General features: G+C 50.4%; 1 protein-coding gene across 1 annotated transcript; it reads right to left on the bottom strand.

The window, feature by feature from the left end:
- Window positions 1-1,479: 1,479 nt before the first annotated feature.
- Window positions 1,480-9,303, bottom strand: KRT84 (keratin 84, type II). Its single transcript, XM_011930578.1, has 9 exons — window positions 8,697-9,303; window positions 7,237-7,445; window positions 6,651-6,711; window positions 6,089-6,184; window positions 5,013-5,177; window positions 4,730-4,855; window positions 4,010-4,230; window positions 3,521-3,552; window positions 1,480-2,048 (listed from the first exon to the last, which is right to left on the bottom strand). Exons 1-9 carry the CDS (start codon window positions 9,240-9,242, stop codon window positions 1,702-1,704), a joined length of 1,803 nt encoding a protein of 600 aa, XP_011785968.1. The 5' UTR covers window positions 9,243-9,303; the 3' UTR covers window positions 1,480-1,701.
- Between the last annotated feature and the right edge of the window lie 6,843 nt (window positions 9,304-16,146).

Genomic DNA, 16,146 nt, shown 5'->3' with positions numbered 1-16,146 from the left:
CTTGGGACACTTCTTCCTTCTTAGTATGGCTAATTCATCATCCTTCACATCTCTGCTGGGACATTATATCCTTCAGAAAGTGTTTAATGATGCCCCAAGTCTGGGCTGGGCCTCTCGTCTGGGTAGTACAGCATGAGTTCTACTTGTAATATAGTACTTAGCATATTGAGTCAAGTGCTTGTGCACTTGTCCATCTATCAGACAGGACTGTAAGCTCTTCGAGGGCTGGGGTTGAATCTTGTCCATTATCATTTTCCCAGCATCATGCCTGGTACGTGGTAGACACTTCTCAAATGTTTGTTGGATGAACAGACAAAAGATGAGAGTGGGCAGTGGGCTGTGTGGAGGGGATGGCTGGGGGTGGAAGTCTATGGGCAGATCACACAGGGCTTGTATGCCATGTTAAGGAGCTTGGGCTATTTCTGGGAGGCAATAGGGAGCTACTGAGGGATATGAGCTGGAGGGAACCACAGTCAGTTTTTTATGTGAGAAAGGCCTTTCGAGCAGCATTGTGATGAATGAGTTGGATGGAGACACGAGTGGGAACAGAAAGACCAGGAAGGACCTATAATGAACCGGGGGAACTGAGGGTGGGTGAGACCTGGGAAACTACAGATGGAAGGGTTCACTTTGGTCAGGGGAGGGTGCCTCTGGGCACAAGGCTATTCCTGGTGGTGGGGGGAAGTGGGCAGTGGGCCAGCTGGCACTTGTTTTTGGAGCCTTTGCTACCTCTCCTATGCCCTGCAGAACTGTGAGTCCCTCCAGGGAAGGGCCTGGGCCCTCTTTCCTCAGTGCCTTCCCTGTGCCCAGGACACCAGTCTTTGCCCCACCTCAGCTTGGCAGGCTGTGATCTGGTGGGGTCTAGGAGGCAGCTCCCCCAACCCCAGTGTGATCCAGAAGGAGAGGCCAGAGTCCCTATGAGATGAGCTTGGCAAGTTTATTGAAACCCCAGGAACACAAAGAGCAGCACACACAGGTGGCCCACCCCACCCAGCCCCCAGGCCTCCTTGGAGCTTGCAGACACAACCCTGCAGTGGACAGGGCTGGGCCTCACACCATGAGCAGGGGCAGGAGTATGAGGAGCATTGCAGAGCCCGCCAGTCTGCCTGCACCCCACCTCGTGGACTTGCATGCTGGAGTTACACCAACAACGCAGGAAGAGAAACAGCAGGACAGAAGCCACTGGGAGAAGAGCCATCTTGGGGCTTAGGGAGCCCGGGGTCACCAAGGACTGGGATCCCCTGGATCAGGGAGAGAAGGAAAGAACCTTCTCCTACCAGGGAAAGGAAGAGGAAGGAAGTGAAGGATGTGGACTTAAGGATGCCTGTGGTGTGGACAGTCAACTCCAAATTAACCAGAAGTCACGGGTGGTGAGGGCACTGGGTGTATTGTTGTTATGGCACTGAATGTGCATTTCTCCAGGCTGTCGCTGACAGGGAGAGAAGTGATCCAAAGGAAAGAAACTGGGAAGCAGGTAGAAGCCAGCTTGGCTGGAATTGCTAATGGAGCATCTACATGGCAGAAAAATCCTCTAAGAGGACATGGGGCCAGGCAGAATAGCCGGAGGAGAGCTAAGGGGTGGCTTCCTGGCAGGAAAGGGAGCTGGAGACCCTCAAGCCCAGAGCCCATGAACCCTGGGGGCAGAAGCGGGAGCCGTGGAGCTGCTGCTTCTCTGGGCAGCAGCTGTCTAGGGCTGGGCTCTCAGTACTTGGTCCGGCGGGAGGTGGTGGTGGATACGAAGTGGACACTGGAGCTGCGGCTGCCACTGCAGCTGCTGAAGCCCCCCTGGGTGGGCAGGGGGCAGGGGACGCTGGGGACACAGGCCTCGCTGATGAGCACGGAGCCACTCCTGGTACCAGTGCTCAGCAGGTCCCCAGTGGCCGGGGCCACCCGGGCTCCACCCAGGTTCGGGCCGCAGGAAGCCAGGACACCACTGGTGGCACAGATGCTGCTGCTGCCTGAGAAGGTGACCCCACTGCGGGAGAGGGTGGAGCTGGCAACCAAAGGCTCAGGCCCGCACACCAGGCCTCCCCGGGAGCTGCTGACGGCTGTGGAGAAAGAAAGCATCAGGCAAGCTGCCAACACCGGGGCCCTCCACCTCCACGCTACCTCTGGGCTGCACCTCCGGGTCTGGTGGGGAGGGAGTTGGGGCAGGGTTGTGGCATCTGGGGAAGTGGTCCCTATTGTCTACACAGTCAGTATACACTTTTTCCCTCTCTTGTCTGGATGGCTCAAAGATTGTGACTACATTAAAATCAAACATCCAGATTAAAATGATGAATTCGTCCAATTCCCCAGATGTTTGCATACATCCATAGGTTGACTCATTTATATATGGCTAACGTCAAATTGGGTTGTGAGATGTAGGTAGTGAGCTGGATTATCCAGACAGCTAGAGCAATAGCTTCCATAAAGCCATGGGCCTTTTATCTTCCAATTGTATTATGCTCCTAGGTGGTCTCCACATTTCCCCTAGCCCAGCACACAGGAAACTCCTTCAACGCTAGTCCCTTGTCACCTCTCTCCTGACCCACTGGTGCCTGTGTTCTGTAGCCCTCTGCTCTCCCCTGGACACACCTCCATACCTCAGGACTCGAATCCAGTGAAACCTTGCTAGACAAGCCCCATCCAGGGAGGGGCACACTCTTTCCTGTCCTTTCATCTTACCCAGAATCCTTCCTGCCATCCATGAAGTTCACTCAGGCTTGACCTTCTGCAGAAAGCCATTGCCTGCCGCTTCCCCTGCTCACTCACCGCCTCCGTGGGAGTGGGAAGGGACATTCTCTTCGGAGTACATGTAGCTCTGACTGTCTGACCCACCCAGTTTAGCACTTGGTTCCACTACACGTCAGTGTTCATTTGTGTTTTTGGAGTTAGAAATCTGGGTTTGAAATCTGGTTCACTTTGTGAGTTCTGGCAAATCATGTACTTTCTTTGAGTGGGCAAAACAAGAATGCCAATATCTGCTCTTCTCCCCAGGGATCCTTCCAGGGTTAGGTTGACCACCATCAACCTAGGTGATGAGCTAGGACTCATCTTCTCAAGAAGATTCTATTTCTAGAGAGCAGGGGCTGGGGCTTGCCTTGCCAGTGTCCCCAGCCTGCCATGCCCAAAGCATGCAGGGCATCGATGGTGGGGAGACTTCCATTCGGCCTTGCTGCATTCCCTGCCATCAGGGTATGAGAGTCTCTCTTGGCAGAGGCCATCCCATTCCTTCTAAGTCCCCTAGATATTTCCCTGGAAGGACAAGGCCACTCAAAGCAAAAATGCTGGCTGTCCTCCACTTTGGAGGCCTTGCAAACCTTTGTGAATGTTTTGCTCTGGGGAAGGCAGACTCTGGGGAGATCTCAGACCTCAGCTAAGAAGGTGCTCCCCGTCCAGGGCTGGATGGTCCCAGCTCCCCTGACTGTCGTGGCTAGACTGGCCATCTAGGACGCCTCCTGACCCCAGTGTGGGCCTGAGTTTAAAGGAAGTTTGAAGAGGAGAGAAATGTGTGAAGAGGAAAAAACAAGTTTCTTACATATGTTTACTGGTCCAACACCTTCACAGAGCCTGGAAAGGGAAAGAAACAAATCATTTCACATGCACTATTGTTTACTGAAAACCTCTTTGCCATAAAAAGGGCTTTCTTGTCTGAGCAGATCTGTGGAGCAGTGGTTCTCACCCCTGGTTGTACACACATCTGGGGAGTGTCGAAAAACTACACATTCTTAGACCCTATCCCAAAACCATTCAATTAAAATATTTAAGGAAATTTATCATTAGTAGTAATTTTGCAAAATTCCTAATGATTCTGGTGAAGCTTATCTAGACTTACATTTGAGAGTCACAGATCTAGAGCCTTCTTCTAACTCCCTGACAAGGACAATGCAACTAATGTTTGCAGAGAAGGTATTGTCATCTTTAAAGACTAAGTATTTCTGCAGTTCTTCACTGTCCCCTTCTCTTCCTTAATCTTTCTAGATGCCTAAGTCTGACTTCACTCTCCTGCTGGACTGAGAGCACTCACCGGCTCTCCTCGCCCTCCAGCAGGCGCCTGTAGGTGGCGATCTCGATGTCCAGGCCCAGCTTGGCATTCATCAGCTCCTGGTACTCACGCAGCTGCCGCGCCATGTCCTGCTTGGCCTGCTGCAGGGCACACTCCAGGTCTGCCAGCTTGCATTTGGCGTCACTGAGGGTCGCCTCACCCTGCTGCTCGGCCTCGGCCACTGCAGCCTCCAACTTGGCACGCTGCAGGGAAGGTAGTTTGCAGGTAGGCTTTGGCAGTGCCAGGGCATCCCCAGGTTGGGTTAGAAACACTGCCCCTCTTAGTGAGAACATAGCCTGGGGCCAAGGCAGGGATGGACCCCGTGGTGGCTGCTTTCCAGGACACTGGAGATCCTGTAGTTTGATGTCACTATGGGGTAGGGTGTTGCTCTTCTTGTTTCCATCCCCACTGAGTTTGTCCCTCCTGATTTCAGCTGCTCCAGAGCCATGGCATCTAGAGGGTAATCTTATTCTTTCTGTACCACCTTTCCTGCTGGGTCTGCCCTAGCCCTTTACTTCTGTGTGGGAAGCTCTCCTTCCCTTCCATATTTTTATCCTCCAGAAAGCCTTCCTGGACTGGTCCCTCCATTCCTTGGTTTCTGGGTCTTGATGGTCTCCCTTACCTCATTAGACTTGGGGGTTCCCAAAGCCTGAGGCCCTGGTTCTCCCTCATCTGAGGTTTTCCCTCCTTTCCTTTGCCCACCTGAGCCTTGGTGTGCTCAATCTCTGCCTTCAGCCTCTGGATCAGGCGGGTCAGTTCGTTGATCTCGTTCCGTGTGTTGCGCAGGTTGTCACAGTGTTGGCCAGCTGTCACCTGTATCTCTTCATACTGGGGAGAGAAGAGGGTATTTTGAGGGTTCAAAGGTGAGGTCAAGATCACAGCCCCCACTGAGTTGGGGGCCTCAAACCTCCCTGGGCCCGCTCTGTTATACATGAGTCTTATCCCCAGAGTTGCCTCCATCCCTTCCCCAGCCTCCACTGCCCACCTTAGTCTGGTACCAGGCCTCAGCATCAGCCCGGCTGCGCCTGGCCACCTCCTCATACTGGGCCTTGACCTCAGCGATGATCCCGTCAAGGTCCAGATCACGGCTGTTGTCCATCTTCACAATGACCGATGTCTCTGAGATGTGTGACTGCAGCAACCGGATTTCCTGTGTTGGAGGAATGGGGAGACAGATGTGCTTAGAATCTCATTTAGTAGCTGGGACTCTGCCACAGGGTGCCCAGGAAGTGGTGTCATGGGCAGGGAGCATCACTCATTGGTTCGTGAAAAAGCAAGACCATCTAAATTGGTGATAAAGAAAAAGACATGCCTGAGAACCATCTCAGGCTGACTTTAGAACTCTTGTGATCTACTCAGAGACATCCCTTTAACACACTACTTTGCTCAGTGAGTATTAAAACCGTGGGGACCTAAAAACATGGTGGAAGAAAGTGGGAGCTTCTCTAGGGCTTAAACTTTTCTTAGATTATCTGCAAAGTGGCTGGGCTGGTCAGAGACCATTGAGACCTGACAATATTTTAGCACATGGTGGTCTAGGAATTCCTATATCCCAAGCCCTTAATAGAAGAACCAAGGGGCTTGGGGCTGGCCTGCAAATAGAATTCCAGAGGAGGCTTTCCTCAGCCTCTTCACTTACAGCTAGCAATTCAGCTCTGGCTGGGCCCATACCAGACTGGACAGATTGCTTATGAAGCAAAAGACAGCTGGTTTGGCTAATTAGGTCAAACACATTTTTTCTCACCTCTCCTGGCAAATCAATTTTTCAGTCTTCTGGTCAGTACACAGGAAGTGACATTTCTAGATCCCAGTCTTTAAATTGGCAAATAAGGAGTTGGATCATAGATCCAAGGAGTTTGACCTGCATCCGACTGCTGAAAAGCCTGCTCACCTTCCCTTCCCCATTTGAAGATATATTGGCATATACAGCATACAGATTTGAGTGAGAGGAAAGCTATATTATAGTAAATGTTTGAAAATATGCTAGCCCAGACTAAGCCCTCAGGGAGTCCGGGCCAAGCATTGATCTCCTTGGATGCCCTAGAGAAGATGAGCCCTCACCTCCATGTAAAGGGTTTTTAGAAAGTCAATTTCCTGAGTTAGGGTATCCACGTTGGCCTCAAGATCAGACTTATTCATGAAAGCTGCATCCACATCCTGTATAAAAGAGAGAAGAATAAATACTCATCGCCTGGCCACTGTTTCACCTTCCCACCTGGGTCTGGAGATGGAGGCAAAGAGGCAGCCACTTCCCACAGACGGTAAGGTCGCTGCGTAGAAGTGAAGCTCAGTGACTTTTACTCTTTTCCCTATTATAATGCCAACATTCCCCCAGGGGCTGCTGGACATTTTCTGATGTTCAGTTAGAGGCAAAGAAAATCTGGACAATCCAAGATACTTAGGTCATCTTTTCATACCTCTGCTCACGTGTGACCCAATCCTAAAGAATCTGAGGCTGAACCTGAACTTTGTAGGAAATCTCTTATTATCTCTGAGGTTCCACTGTCTTGGTGGTGTGAGTAGTCCCAGACTCCACAGGGCTGCCTGGGCAGTTTCCTGGGGAGTCTTGAGAACATTTGCCAGTCCGGAGGAGAAGCTGGCCAGGGCTGTGGTTCCCCCTTACCTTCTTCAGAGCCACAAACTCACTCTCAGCATTGGCCCGACATACCACTTCCTCTTCATACCTGATGATAAAAGTTAAGAGGGTGAGTTCTTGCTCTGAACTGAGAGGCAGTTACTCCTAACTCCCCAGTGAACCTCTCAAGACCTCTCAGTTCATGCAGGAGCATGGTTCCCTACTGCTATCTGAATGCTATAACATCACCTCCTCTGTCTCATCTTCATGACCTTTCATAAGCCAGTGCCTCTCAGTTTCTCCAAAGCCGTTCCAGTTTCTTAACGTGGGTTTGGGATATGAAAGCTTGGTCTATTGCTTTGTTCCTCTGATAGAAATGATGTAGGATTATTGCACTTGACTATAGAGCAAGTAGGGCCCAACTGAAAAAGATGCTGAACATGGGCACCTTTTTCCTCAGCAGGGCCTCCTCCTCTCTGTTCACTTATCACTACCCCTCACCCCTGTCCCCAGGCTTGGTGTGGTAACCAGCATTCAACCCTGATCCTTCCAGCTGCTCTCATCTGAGCTTGGCAGCTGCTTCTGGGGCCAGCCCAGGCCTGTCATTGGTCTGTGCAGCTCAGATGTCACTCACTTCTTCTTGAAGCCCTCAAGGACATCCTGCAGGTGGTTCCTCTCAGCCTGAAGCCGGGCCTGGTCACTGACCAGCACCTCCAGCTGCCTCTGCAGGTTGGTGATGTAGCTCTCGAAGAGTGGCTCCAGGTTGCTCCTGACACATTTCTGCTCTTGGAGGAAGCTCCACTTGGTCTCTAGGAGCTTATTCTGCTGCTCTAGGAATCGCACCTAAATCCACAGGGCACAGAAATGGCATTTGAAGTGCTTGGTAGTGTTCGTGCCTTGACCAAGCTCTTGAGATGGCCAGCGATGACTCGACCACATGTCGACAGGGTTCTCTCCTCTGCTGACTTTCATTCCTCCACTAACTCAGCAGAAGCTGGAAGGGCAGGTTGTGACTCCCTCCTTGTGCTCAGTAAGGCCTAGTTACCAATATGGGGTTTTGAACCATAGCACTTCAGTACCATTCCCCATCTAGCCTCTAAGAAAGGGATACACCTGTACATTAGGAAGTTGAAAGAGTTGTTTCTATTTAAGCTGGGGTTTGCCTATATCTGAAAACTGATGCCAGGCATTCCTGGTAGATAATAAGGAGCAGAGTAAACTACATTTGGGGTGGGATATGATACTAGAAGGTGGGACTTCTCAGATTGTAAGTCCTATCCAACATCTCAGATACACCATTGGCTGAGATGTGTAAAGCTGGAAGATAGCTTATAGACCCTTTACCCCAGTCTCTCATTTTAGAGAGGAAGAACCCAAAACTCACAGAGGTTCTCCTCCGTTCTCAGACATAACCATTCCATCTCCACATAGACATGGTGTGTGGGATGTCAGTTCTTTTGGGTTATCCTCATCACTGTTCCCACTTATCTCCCTGGAGACCAGTGACTACCAGTGGTCATTCCCTACAATTTCCCTGAATCTAGGCAACTTGGCTGAATTTTGATACCCCATGAAGGGGTATGAATTCTTCTTCTTTTTTTTTAATTACTCAACTCCATTCTCTACTTTTCTAAGCCTGAACAGATGAGGCCACTCAGCCTCAGAAACTATGAAAACTTCATGAGGAACAAAAGAATCTCAAAGAATAAAACCTCTTAAACATATACCAGCCAACACCTGGCTAAAGTCCCAGTGTTTCCAGTCTGTTTCAGAGACATTTCTAAGTGACCAGATGGAACATCTTAGTTTGTTGAGATGCCCTCGAGTTTGGCTGGATGCTCCTCTGTCCTCCAGAAGATGTCACCACTGTCTGAGTCTATCCCACCATGCAGCACGTCCTCTGGCTTGGCCTTGCTCTGCAGCAGAGCAACCCAGAAAGCACACCACAATGCCTGAGGTAGGCACTTGAAAGATCTGAGGTCAAGGTCAAGGTCAAGTCCCCAGAACTGGGCCAGTTCTTTTTAAGGGAAAGAGCACTCTAGTGCATTTTGGCTGTCATATTCCTAGACCCAGAGATTCAGCTATCATAGGTACCTTGTCAATGAAGGAGGCAAACTTGTTGTTAAGGGTCTTGATTTGCTCCTTCTCATCCTTCTTCACCCTCTGGGCATTGGGGTCAATCTCCAGGTTGAGGGGGGTCAGCAGGTTCTTGTTCACAGTCACAGCTGTGATAGAGGGGGCTGCTGGGACTCCAACTCCTCCAACTCTGTAGCCAAAGCCAGGGCCACCAAAGCCATAGCCAATGCCACTGCCAGCTCCAAAGCCCAGACCAACACAGCTGCCAGCCCCAGGCCCCAGACCAACAGCTCTCCCATCACCAAAACCCATCCCACAGCCAGCACCAAAGCTGACTCCACGGCGGACAGGCCGAGGGCCTACAGCTGCTCTCCGGGGTGAATACGATCCAAATGTAATGACGCTCTGACTACCAAAGCTGCCAAGGCCCCGGAAGCCAGGCCCACTCCAGCAGGAGACAGAGTTAGCCCGGAAGCGGTTCAGGTTCTGCGGTGTCATTGCTGAGCAAGAGCTGAAGTTGCCCACCCGGTGACCAGAGCTGACTCGGTAGGAGCGGCAAGACATGGTGTCTTCCTGGTTGGGAGCGAAAGAGCGAGTGTAGAATGGGCAAGCTGGAGCTGGGAGTCCCTCTGAGGCCAGTGGATCCCTTGCACCACTTTTATGTGCATGGTGATCTGAGGCTTGGCCCCATAAAAACAAAAAAATCCATTTGCAGGCATTTATGAGCTTGGGTAGTTAGCAGAAACTCTTCATGTCTATAACCTCCTTGACAATGAGTTAACTCAGACACACCTAGTCTCATCGGGATGAGGACTGTAACAGCAAACCAATAAACATTAAAAACACATAAACACATAAACATTAAAGTCCTATTTTTCCCTATAAGTCTACCACAATTGCCATTATGGGGACATTAATTTGCTTTGGTCATAAATGCAATAAGTTTTTTCACTGTAAGTGTGGCTAACCACCAGAAAGTTAGGATGGCAACAGCTCCAGCAAGAGGCTCACAAAGGATGCATCCATGAAGATATAACCCCCTAAAGAGGTGGGGGTGTGTGCACATCTCCAAGTAAGAAGTGATATGGAGAAAATCCAGCTTGTTGCATTTCTGTAAATCAATTAAATCATCAAAAAACCTTCTGCCATGTTTTATCTGATATGGTTGTTTATACAAGAGTTGAATCTACAGTAAAGTTCATTTGGGCTAGTGTAGACACATCTGTGATTTGAGACACTTAGAGATATTCATTCATTCAACAGTTTTAGAGTGCCTACTATGTATCCAGCAGTGTGCTTGGTGCTGAGGGTACAGAGATTACAAAGACAGTCTCTATCTTCATGGTAGTAGGGGAAGATTTATCTAAAAATTACATTTTTTTTTGGAGACAGGATCTATGTTGCCCAGGCTGGTCTTGAACTCCTGGGCTCAAGTGATCCTCCCGTCTCCACCTCCCAGGTAGCTGGGACTACAGGCATGCACCGCCATGCCCAGTAGAACGTTTATCTTGAGGACTTCCAGCAGTTAACACTTTGTGGCAAGATTTGAGGCCAGAGCATTGGAAATTTTCTGTATAGAAAGTTAACTACATGATTTTTAGCCCCCAAATACACCATAGGGGTGATTTATAGGCTTGTCCATTCAGGTTCCTTGAATTATTGGTGAATCTTTGGTTAGGGTAGAGAGATACATAGCAATATACATCTGGATAGAAAAGGAAAAGTTCTCAGCAACTGAATATTATCGTTGTTATCAACATTGCAGCTCTTTTAGGACCCTGAGCCAGGCTGGTGTTTACCTCTTCTATTCTAGTGTGTCCTCTGCCCAGGGGAACTCATGTTTGACTGGATGCTTGAGATTCTTTGGGATGCTTGGAATTCTACTTGGAAGGAGATGTATACATGCTTTTGACCAGAAGCATCCAGCTCATTTGTGCAGTATTTTTTTCCCCAGCTATCAGGAAATGAATGTATGTTTAAGGGGGAAATGAAGCAGAAAAACAGTAAGAAGTGCATACTTCTCGTCAAAACCACCAGTGGCCTCCATGTTAAATTCAGTGGTCTGTCCCCAGCCCTCACTTTCTTCACATAGCTGACCATGCCCTTTCTCTTGAAACACATTCTTCTTTCGATTTTCAGACACTACACTCTCTCGATTTCTTGCCACTCTTTTCAGCCTTCTTAGCCAGTTCCTCCTCATATCCCCAACCTCTAGACACTGAAGAGCCCCTGGCTCAATCTTTGGGTATCTATTCTCTTCTTTAGACTCATTGCCTTGGTGATGTTATGCAGACTCACGACTTTAAATACCATCTATCCATTCATGACTGCCAAGGCACATCTCCATCCCAGACCTTCTTACCCCTAAATGTCATGCATATGTTTTAACTGACATCTCTATTTGGATATCAGATAAGCCTCTCAAACTTTATATAGTCGTCCCTTGATATCTCCAGGGAGTTGGTTCCAGGATCCCCCGTGGATACCAAAATCCATGGATGCTCGTCGAGCCTCTGATATAAAATTGTGTGGTATTTGCATGTAACCCACACACATCCTCCTGTATACTTGAAATCATCACTGGATTATAATATCTAATACAATGTAAATGCTATGTAAATAGTTGTTATACTCTATTGACAAGAAAAAAGTCTGTATTTGTTCAGCACAGATGCAATTTTGTTTGAATAGTTTCAATCTGCAGTTGGTTGAATCCACAAAGCTGGGAGCCACAGATACAGGGCTGACTTTGTAATCAAAACTGTTCTCCTAATTGTTCCTACTAAGTATGTTCCACTTGCCAACATCACTATCTCTGCAAGAGTTCATGCCAGCAATCTTAAAGTCATCCTTTTGTCCTCTGTTTTTTATTTCCCTTTTCCCACATTCAATTTATTGGCAAATTCTCCCTTCAAACTATATCCAGACTCCTACTCCTTCTCACCATCTTGCCACTCCCATGCTGGCCCAGGCCCATCTCTTCCCACAGCATCTTCTGAACTATGCTCCCAGCTGGTCTCCCAGCTTCCTCCCTTGCCCCTTCAGACTTTTCTTAGCAGCACAGAGCAATCCTTTAAAAATGTGTCAGATCATGCCATTTCCATGCCCAAACTCCTCCCATGGTTTTCCACCCACTCAGAGTCAATGCCCTGTAAGACGCTATGCAGTGTGCCTCCCTCTTCCCTGGCTTCGTCCCCTGCACCTGTCCTGCTGCCCACTGTGTTCCAGCCACTCGGGCATCCTGGCTCTCCATCAAACAGGCAGAACGACTCCTGCCTTGGATGCTTACCCTCTTGCTGTTTTCTCTGTTGAGAACCTTTTCCCTCAAATAGCTGCATGGTTGGATCCCTTGACTCTTCCAGGGCTTTGTTCATATGTCATCCTCTCAGCTTCTATTGGAAACTCCCTGTCCTCCCTGTACGCCTGCCCCACTTCCTTGTCTCCTTAGCATTTACAGCCATCTGAGGTCCTCTCCTTGGGTGGATTTGCCTGTTGTCGTTGACTTGCCCTGGCTGAAGCAAAGCTTTAGGAGGCAGACACCACTGTGCATTTTGCTCTGTTAGGGGTCCCCAGGGCTCAGAGTGGGGCACATGATGGGCATTCTGTATAGTTTCGTTGAGTGAATGGAAGAGGCTGGAAAGATTAAAAGCAGGAGGAGAAAGTAACAGGGAGTATGAAGAACAGGAATTTGGACATTTGGTTTTGCAGATATTTCAGGAAAAAGAGACTCCAGGTTCCCAAATGGACAGGAATGGCCCAGAAGGGGACGGTGGTGCAGAAACTCAAGAGCTCACAGAACCAATCTGGTTTGTTCCCCAGCTCCATCCTCTTGGGGTTTGAGCCAGGCTGCTTGAACGAAAGGGCATCCCACTCTTCTGAGGCCAGGCAAGGGGTTCCAGGAGATTGGAGCAGGGGGACCAGAGGCTGCCTGGTGGAGGTGAAAGGGGAAGGGAGTGGCAGGGATGGCCTGCCTAGAGAACCCTGTTGGGGACCCAGAAGATGATATCGATTTTAGAGTCAGATGGACCCGGGTGAAACTCAGATTTGTCACCAACTAGCAGTATGATCTTGAGTAGTGTTATACCAAGGGCAGGGTGGTGGCCAGGTTCTGCTGCAGGTGCAGGCACTAGAGGAACTTATCTGCACAGAACTTTAAAACCAAATACAACCAGCTTAGTAACAATTTTTGGCACACATTGGCCATTCTAAATAATGTTAGTAGTCCATTCCACCCCTATGGTATACCAAAGACCTTGGGGAAATTGTTTAACCTCTAAGCCTCAGTTTCCTCACGTGTAATATGGAATATTCCCTATTTCATAGTATGATGAGGATTGAATAGGAAGTGCCTGGGATGTGGACTGTGCAGTGCCTGGCGGCTGCTACTGTACTCCATTCCTTTCCCTTGCTCTTCCTCCCTCCCTTCCTCCCTTTTCTTCTCTGTTTTGCACAATCCTCCCTTCACTTCTACACTGTCATCCCTGTTCCCATCCACACCCGCCTCCTTCCCGTTCCAGTGGCAGACACATTCATACCCCATTAGCCATTCCTGTCCCATGTCCCAGCTTCCCTCAACCCTGATCAGGCTGGGTGGGGTGGGGTTAACTATAATTGGGACCAGTCAAGCATAGCCCTTGCTCTGTGATGAGCTGTAGCCATCAGCAATTTGCAGTTTGGAAGCATTATTTCGCCAGACGATGCATAACACAACCCTCAGTCATTTTTTAGGGGGTGGCAGATGGGGAGAGGGGGTGGAGTTGCCCTGGCAACTCTGGGCGGGAGGTTTTGCTGCTGCAACAGTTTCTTCTTGCTGTTGTCAGTCAGCCTGAGTGTGACTCCAGGAACCTGCAGGCTGAGCCCAGGCTCCGTGGCTGTGTTACTATGCCTGGTTGCTGGGTCATCAGGATGCTATCTGTGGAGCAGGGAGGAGGCAGAAATGCTGAGTAGAGGAAAGGGAGGGGAAGGGCTGCATAAGGGAGGGGGACATCCTGGTTGGCCATGCAGGTTCTGGCAACCCTGTTTGCACTGTGGCTGGGTGTGTATGTGGGAAAGGGGATGACAAAGGAAGAAGCCCAGATACGGAGAAGTCTTCAGAGGGCTTCTGTTTTGCCTGGGGACGAGTTTGTGCTGGAGAGAGGCACTGGCTGGGGAGGTTTTCATGCTGAGACTTGCTCCTGCTGGGAAAGGAAGCTTCGGAGTCCCCCAGCAGGGGTGGGTTGGGGGGCAGGGGGATGTGTGTGAAAGGCTAGGTCTACCCTTGCCAGTACCTCCTCCTCTCTCCCCTCTCAGATGAATGAACACACCTTCCCTGGGGAGATAAAGCACCCCCTTCTTGTTTTCTACCCACCCCTAACACTTCTTCCAGGAAGGAGGATTTTTTCAGGTTTAATGCAATGTCTCACGTTGCCCACAAGGCTGTCACCTGTCCAGAGTGAAAACGTTGCTCCTGGTAGACGTCTAGTTCAGTTTGCTTCAACACTCCTTTATTGGTTGCTAATGTGTGCCTGGCATTGCACTGAGGTGCTAGGATGGCTAGGACAGCCTCTTCCAGGTTCAGTGACCCCAAGCGCCCCTCCTCTGCTCATGGTGCCATTTCTAGAGCCATTTTCCCAATTCAAGCCCCTGCCAGGATTCTTTCTAGGTACTTGGTGACCCTGGCTGGAGTGTGGCAGTCGTGGGTGGACCTGGGACCACAGATGTGACTGGTGTGAGGAAGGGCCTTTAAGGGCAGAGTCACCCAAGGGAGGGGCCAGGGGAGCAAGGAGGGGCCGTGTGGGAGGGAGAGAAACTCTGGTGAGCACTTGAGAGCTTCGGGAGGAAGAAGGCCAGGAAATGGGAGACTTTCTGTGGAGACAGGCCCAGAAACACAGAGCTCCACTCCAGGTCCCCCCAACCTCATGAGGCCTCTCTGGGCTGTTCCCCATCCTATCCTCACTGGTACACTCTGGAGGGGCTGGGGTTAGGAGACTCCAGGCCAAGCCGAGTGCAGTGAAACTCTGGCTTCATACAGACAGTTCTCTTTCTCACCAGGGCAGGAGGCCAGGGACTGTTCCTTCTGTATCCCAGCACCCAGTGCAGGGCTGACCCCAGAATACACTCAAGGAGGTGTTTGCTGTGTTGAATGGAATGCAGATGTCCCAGCCACCGCCAGGAGGCACCTTTGTCCCGCCTGTTTTGAATGTTTCCTCTCCTGGGGAGGAAGGGGGAATGGGGACTCAGCTGCACGATGCTGGGGAGTCCCTGGTGGGTGTCCTGGAGGGGATGCCCTGGTCTCTGTGCTCACATCCAGGGCTGAGCGGGGGAGCACACTCCTGGGATGAGCAGTGCTTATGGGATGGCTCCAGGCAGCCTCCCTGCCCAGCAGACACTTATCAGGGGCCAGGCATTCTGGAACCAAAGTCTCAAGGGGATGGTCACCAGGCCCTGAGCCTGTCTCACTGCAGTGGACGGAGTCTTCCTTCCCTCTCCTCCTTCATTCTTATCTCAGTCCCGACACAAAGGGGGGCTGTGTCCTGGGCCTCGGGCAGCTATCTGTGAGATGGGCTGGCCAGTCTCCTTGGAATCTGTTTGCTGACTACAGGGCGGAGTGTCCCTGTGGCTCTAGGGTGCTCTGAGTTAGTCTTCAGCAGGGAGTGGAGCTGGCTCCAGGGCCAGGGCCAGAGTGACGAGGCTTCAAGTGGGAACGAGGCTCTCAGATCCATCATTTCCTTCTCTCCTTCCCGGCATGTGGATGTGCGGCCCCGGAATCACATTCACAGGCCCCAGCCATGTGCTGCATGCCCAGCTGGCAGCTGTGATGCCCCAGCCTGGAGCCTGCTGCCAGCATCCTGCCCAGGCGGTCCTGTGGGCCTCCAGGGCTCAGGCTTGCCTGCCCCTCCTCCTGGAAGCTTCCGGAGCCTCAGGACTAAGGCAGGACCCTCAGTTCTGTCCCCATGGCCTTCTGCTTTGCCACCATCACAACAGTCCTCACAGCTGTAATTTTGCGTCTCCGGTCTGTATTTCCTGGTAGGCTGTAAGGCCATGGGGTGTGTGGCCAGGGCCCCATTTAAAAAAATAGCCTTATTGAGATATAATTCCTATACTGTATAATTCATTCATTTAAAATGTAGGAGTCAATGGCTTTTAGAATGTGCAGCCATCAGTACAGCCAATCTTAGAACATTTTCATCACCTCAGAAGAAACCTTTATTTTTTATAAAAAAAAAAAAATGTTTTTTAAGAGACAAAGTCTTGCTCTGTCACCCAGGCTGGAGTGCAGTGGTGTGATTATAGCTCACTGTGGCCTTGAACTCCTGGGCTCAAGTGATCCTCCTGCTTCAGCCTCCCAAGTAGCTGGGACTGCAGGTGCAGCCACCACACTGGGCTGAAGAAACCTTTAGCTGTGGCTCCTATGACTCCCCTAAGCCCTGTCTTCTCCTCCTTCCAGCCCTAAGCAGCCACAGCTCTGCTTTCTCTGTGGATTCCCATA

The sequence above is a fragment of the Colobus angolensis genome, unplaced genomic scaffold (assembly GCF_000951035.1).
Source record: "Colobus angolensis palliatus isolate OR3802 unplaced genomic scaffold, Cang.pa_1.0 Scaffold87, whole genome shotgun sequence".
In the NCBI taxonomy this organism is placed as follows: domain Eukaryota; kingdom Metazoa; phylum Chordata; class Mammalia; order Primates; family Cercopithecidae; genus Colobus; species Colobus angolensis.
This window is presented reverse-complemented; position numbering and strand designations above follow the sequence as displayed.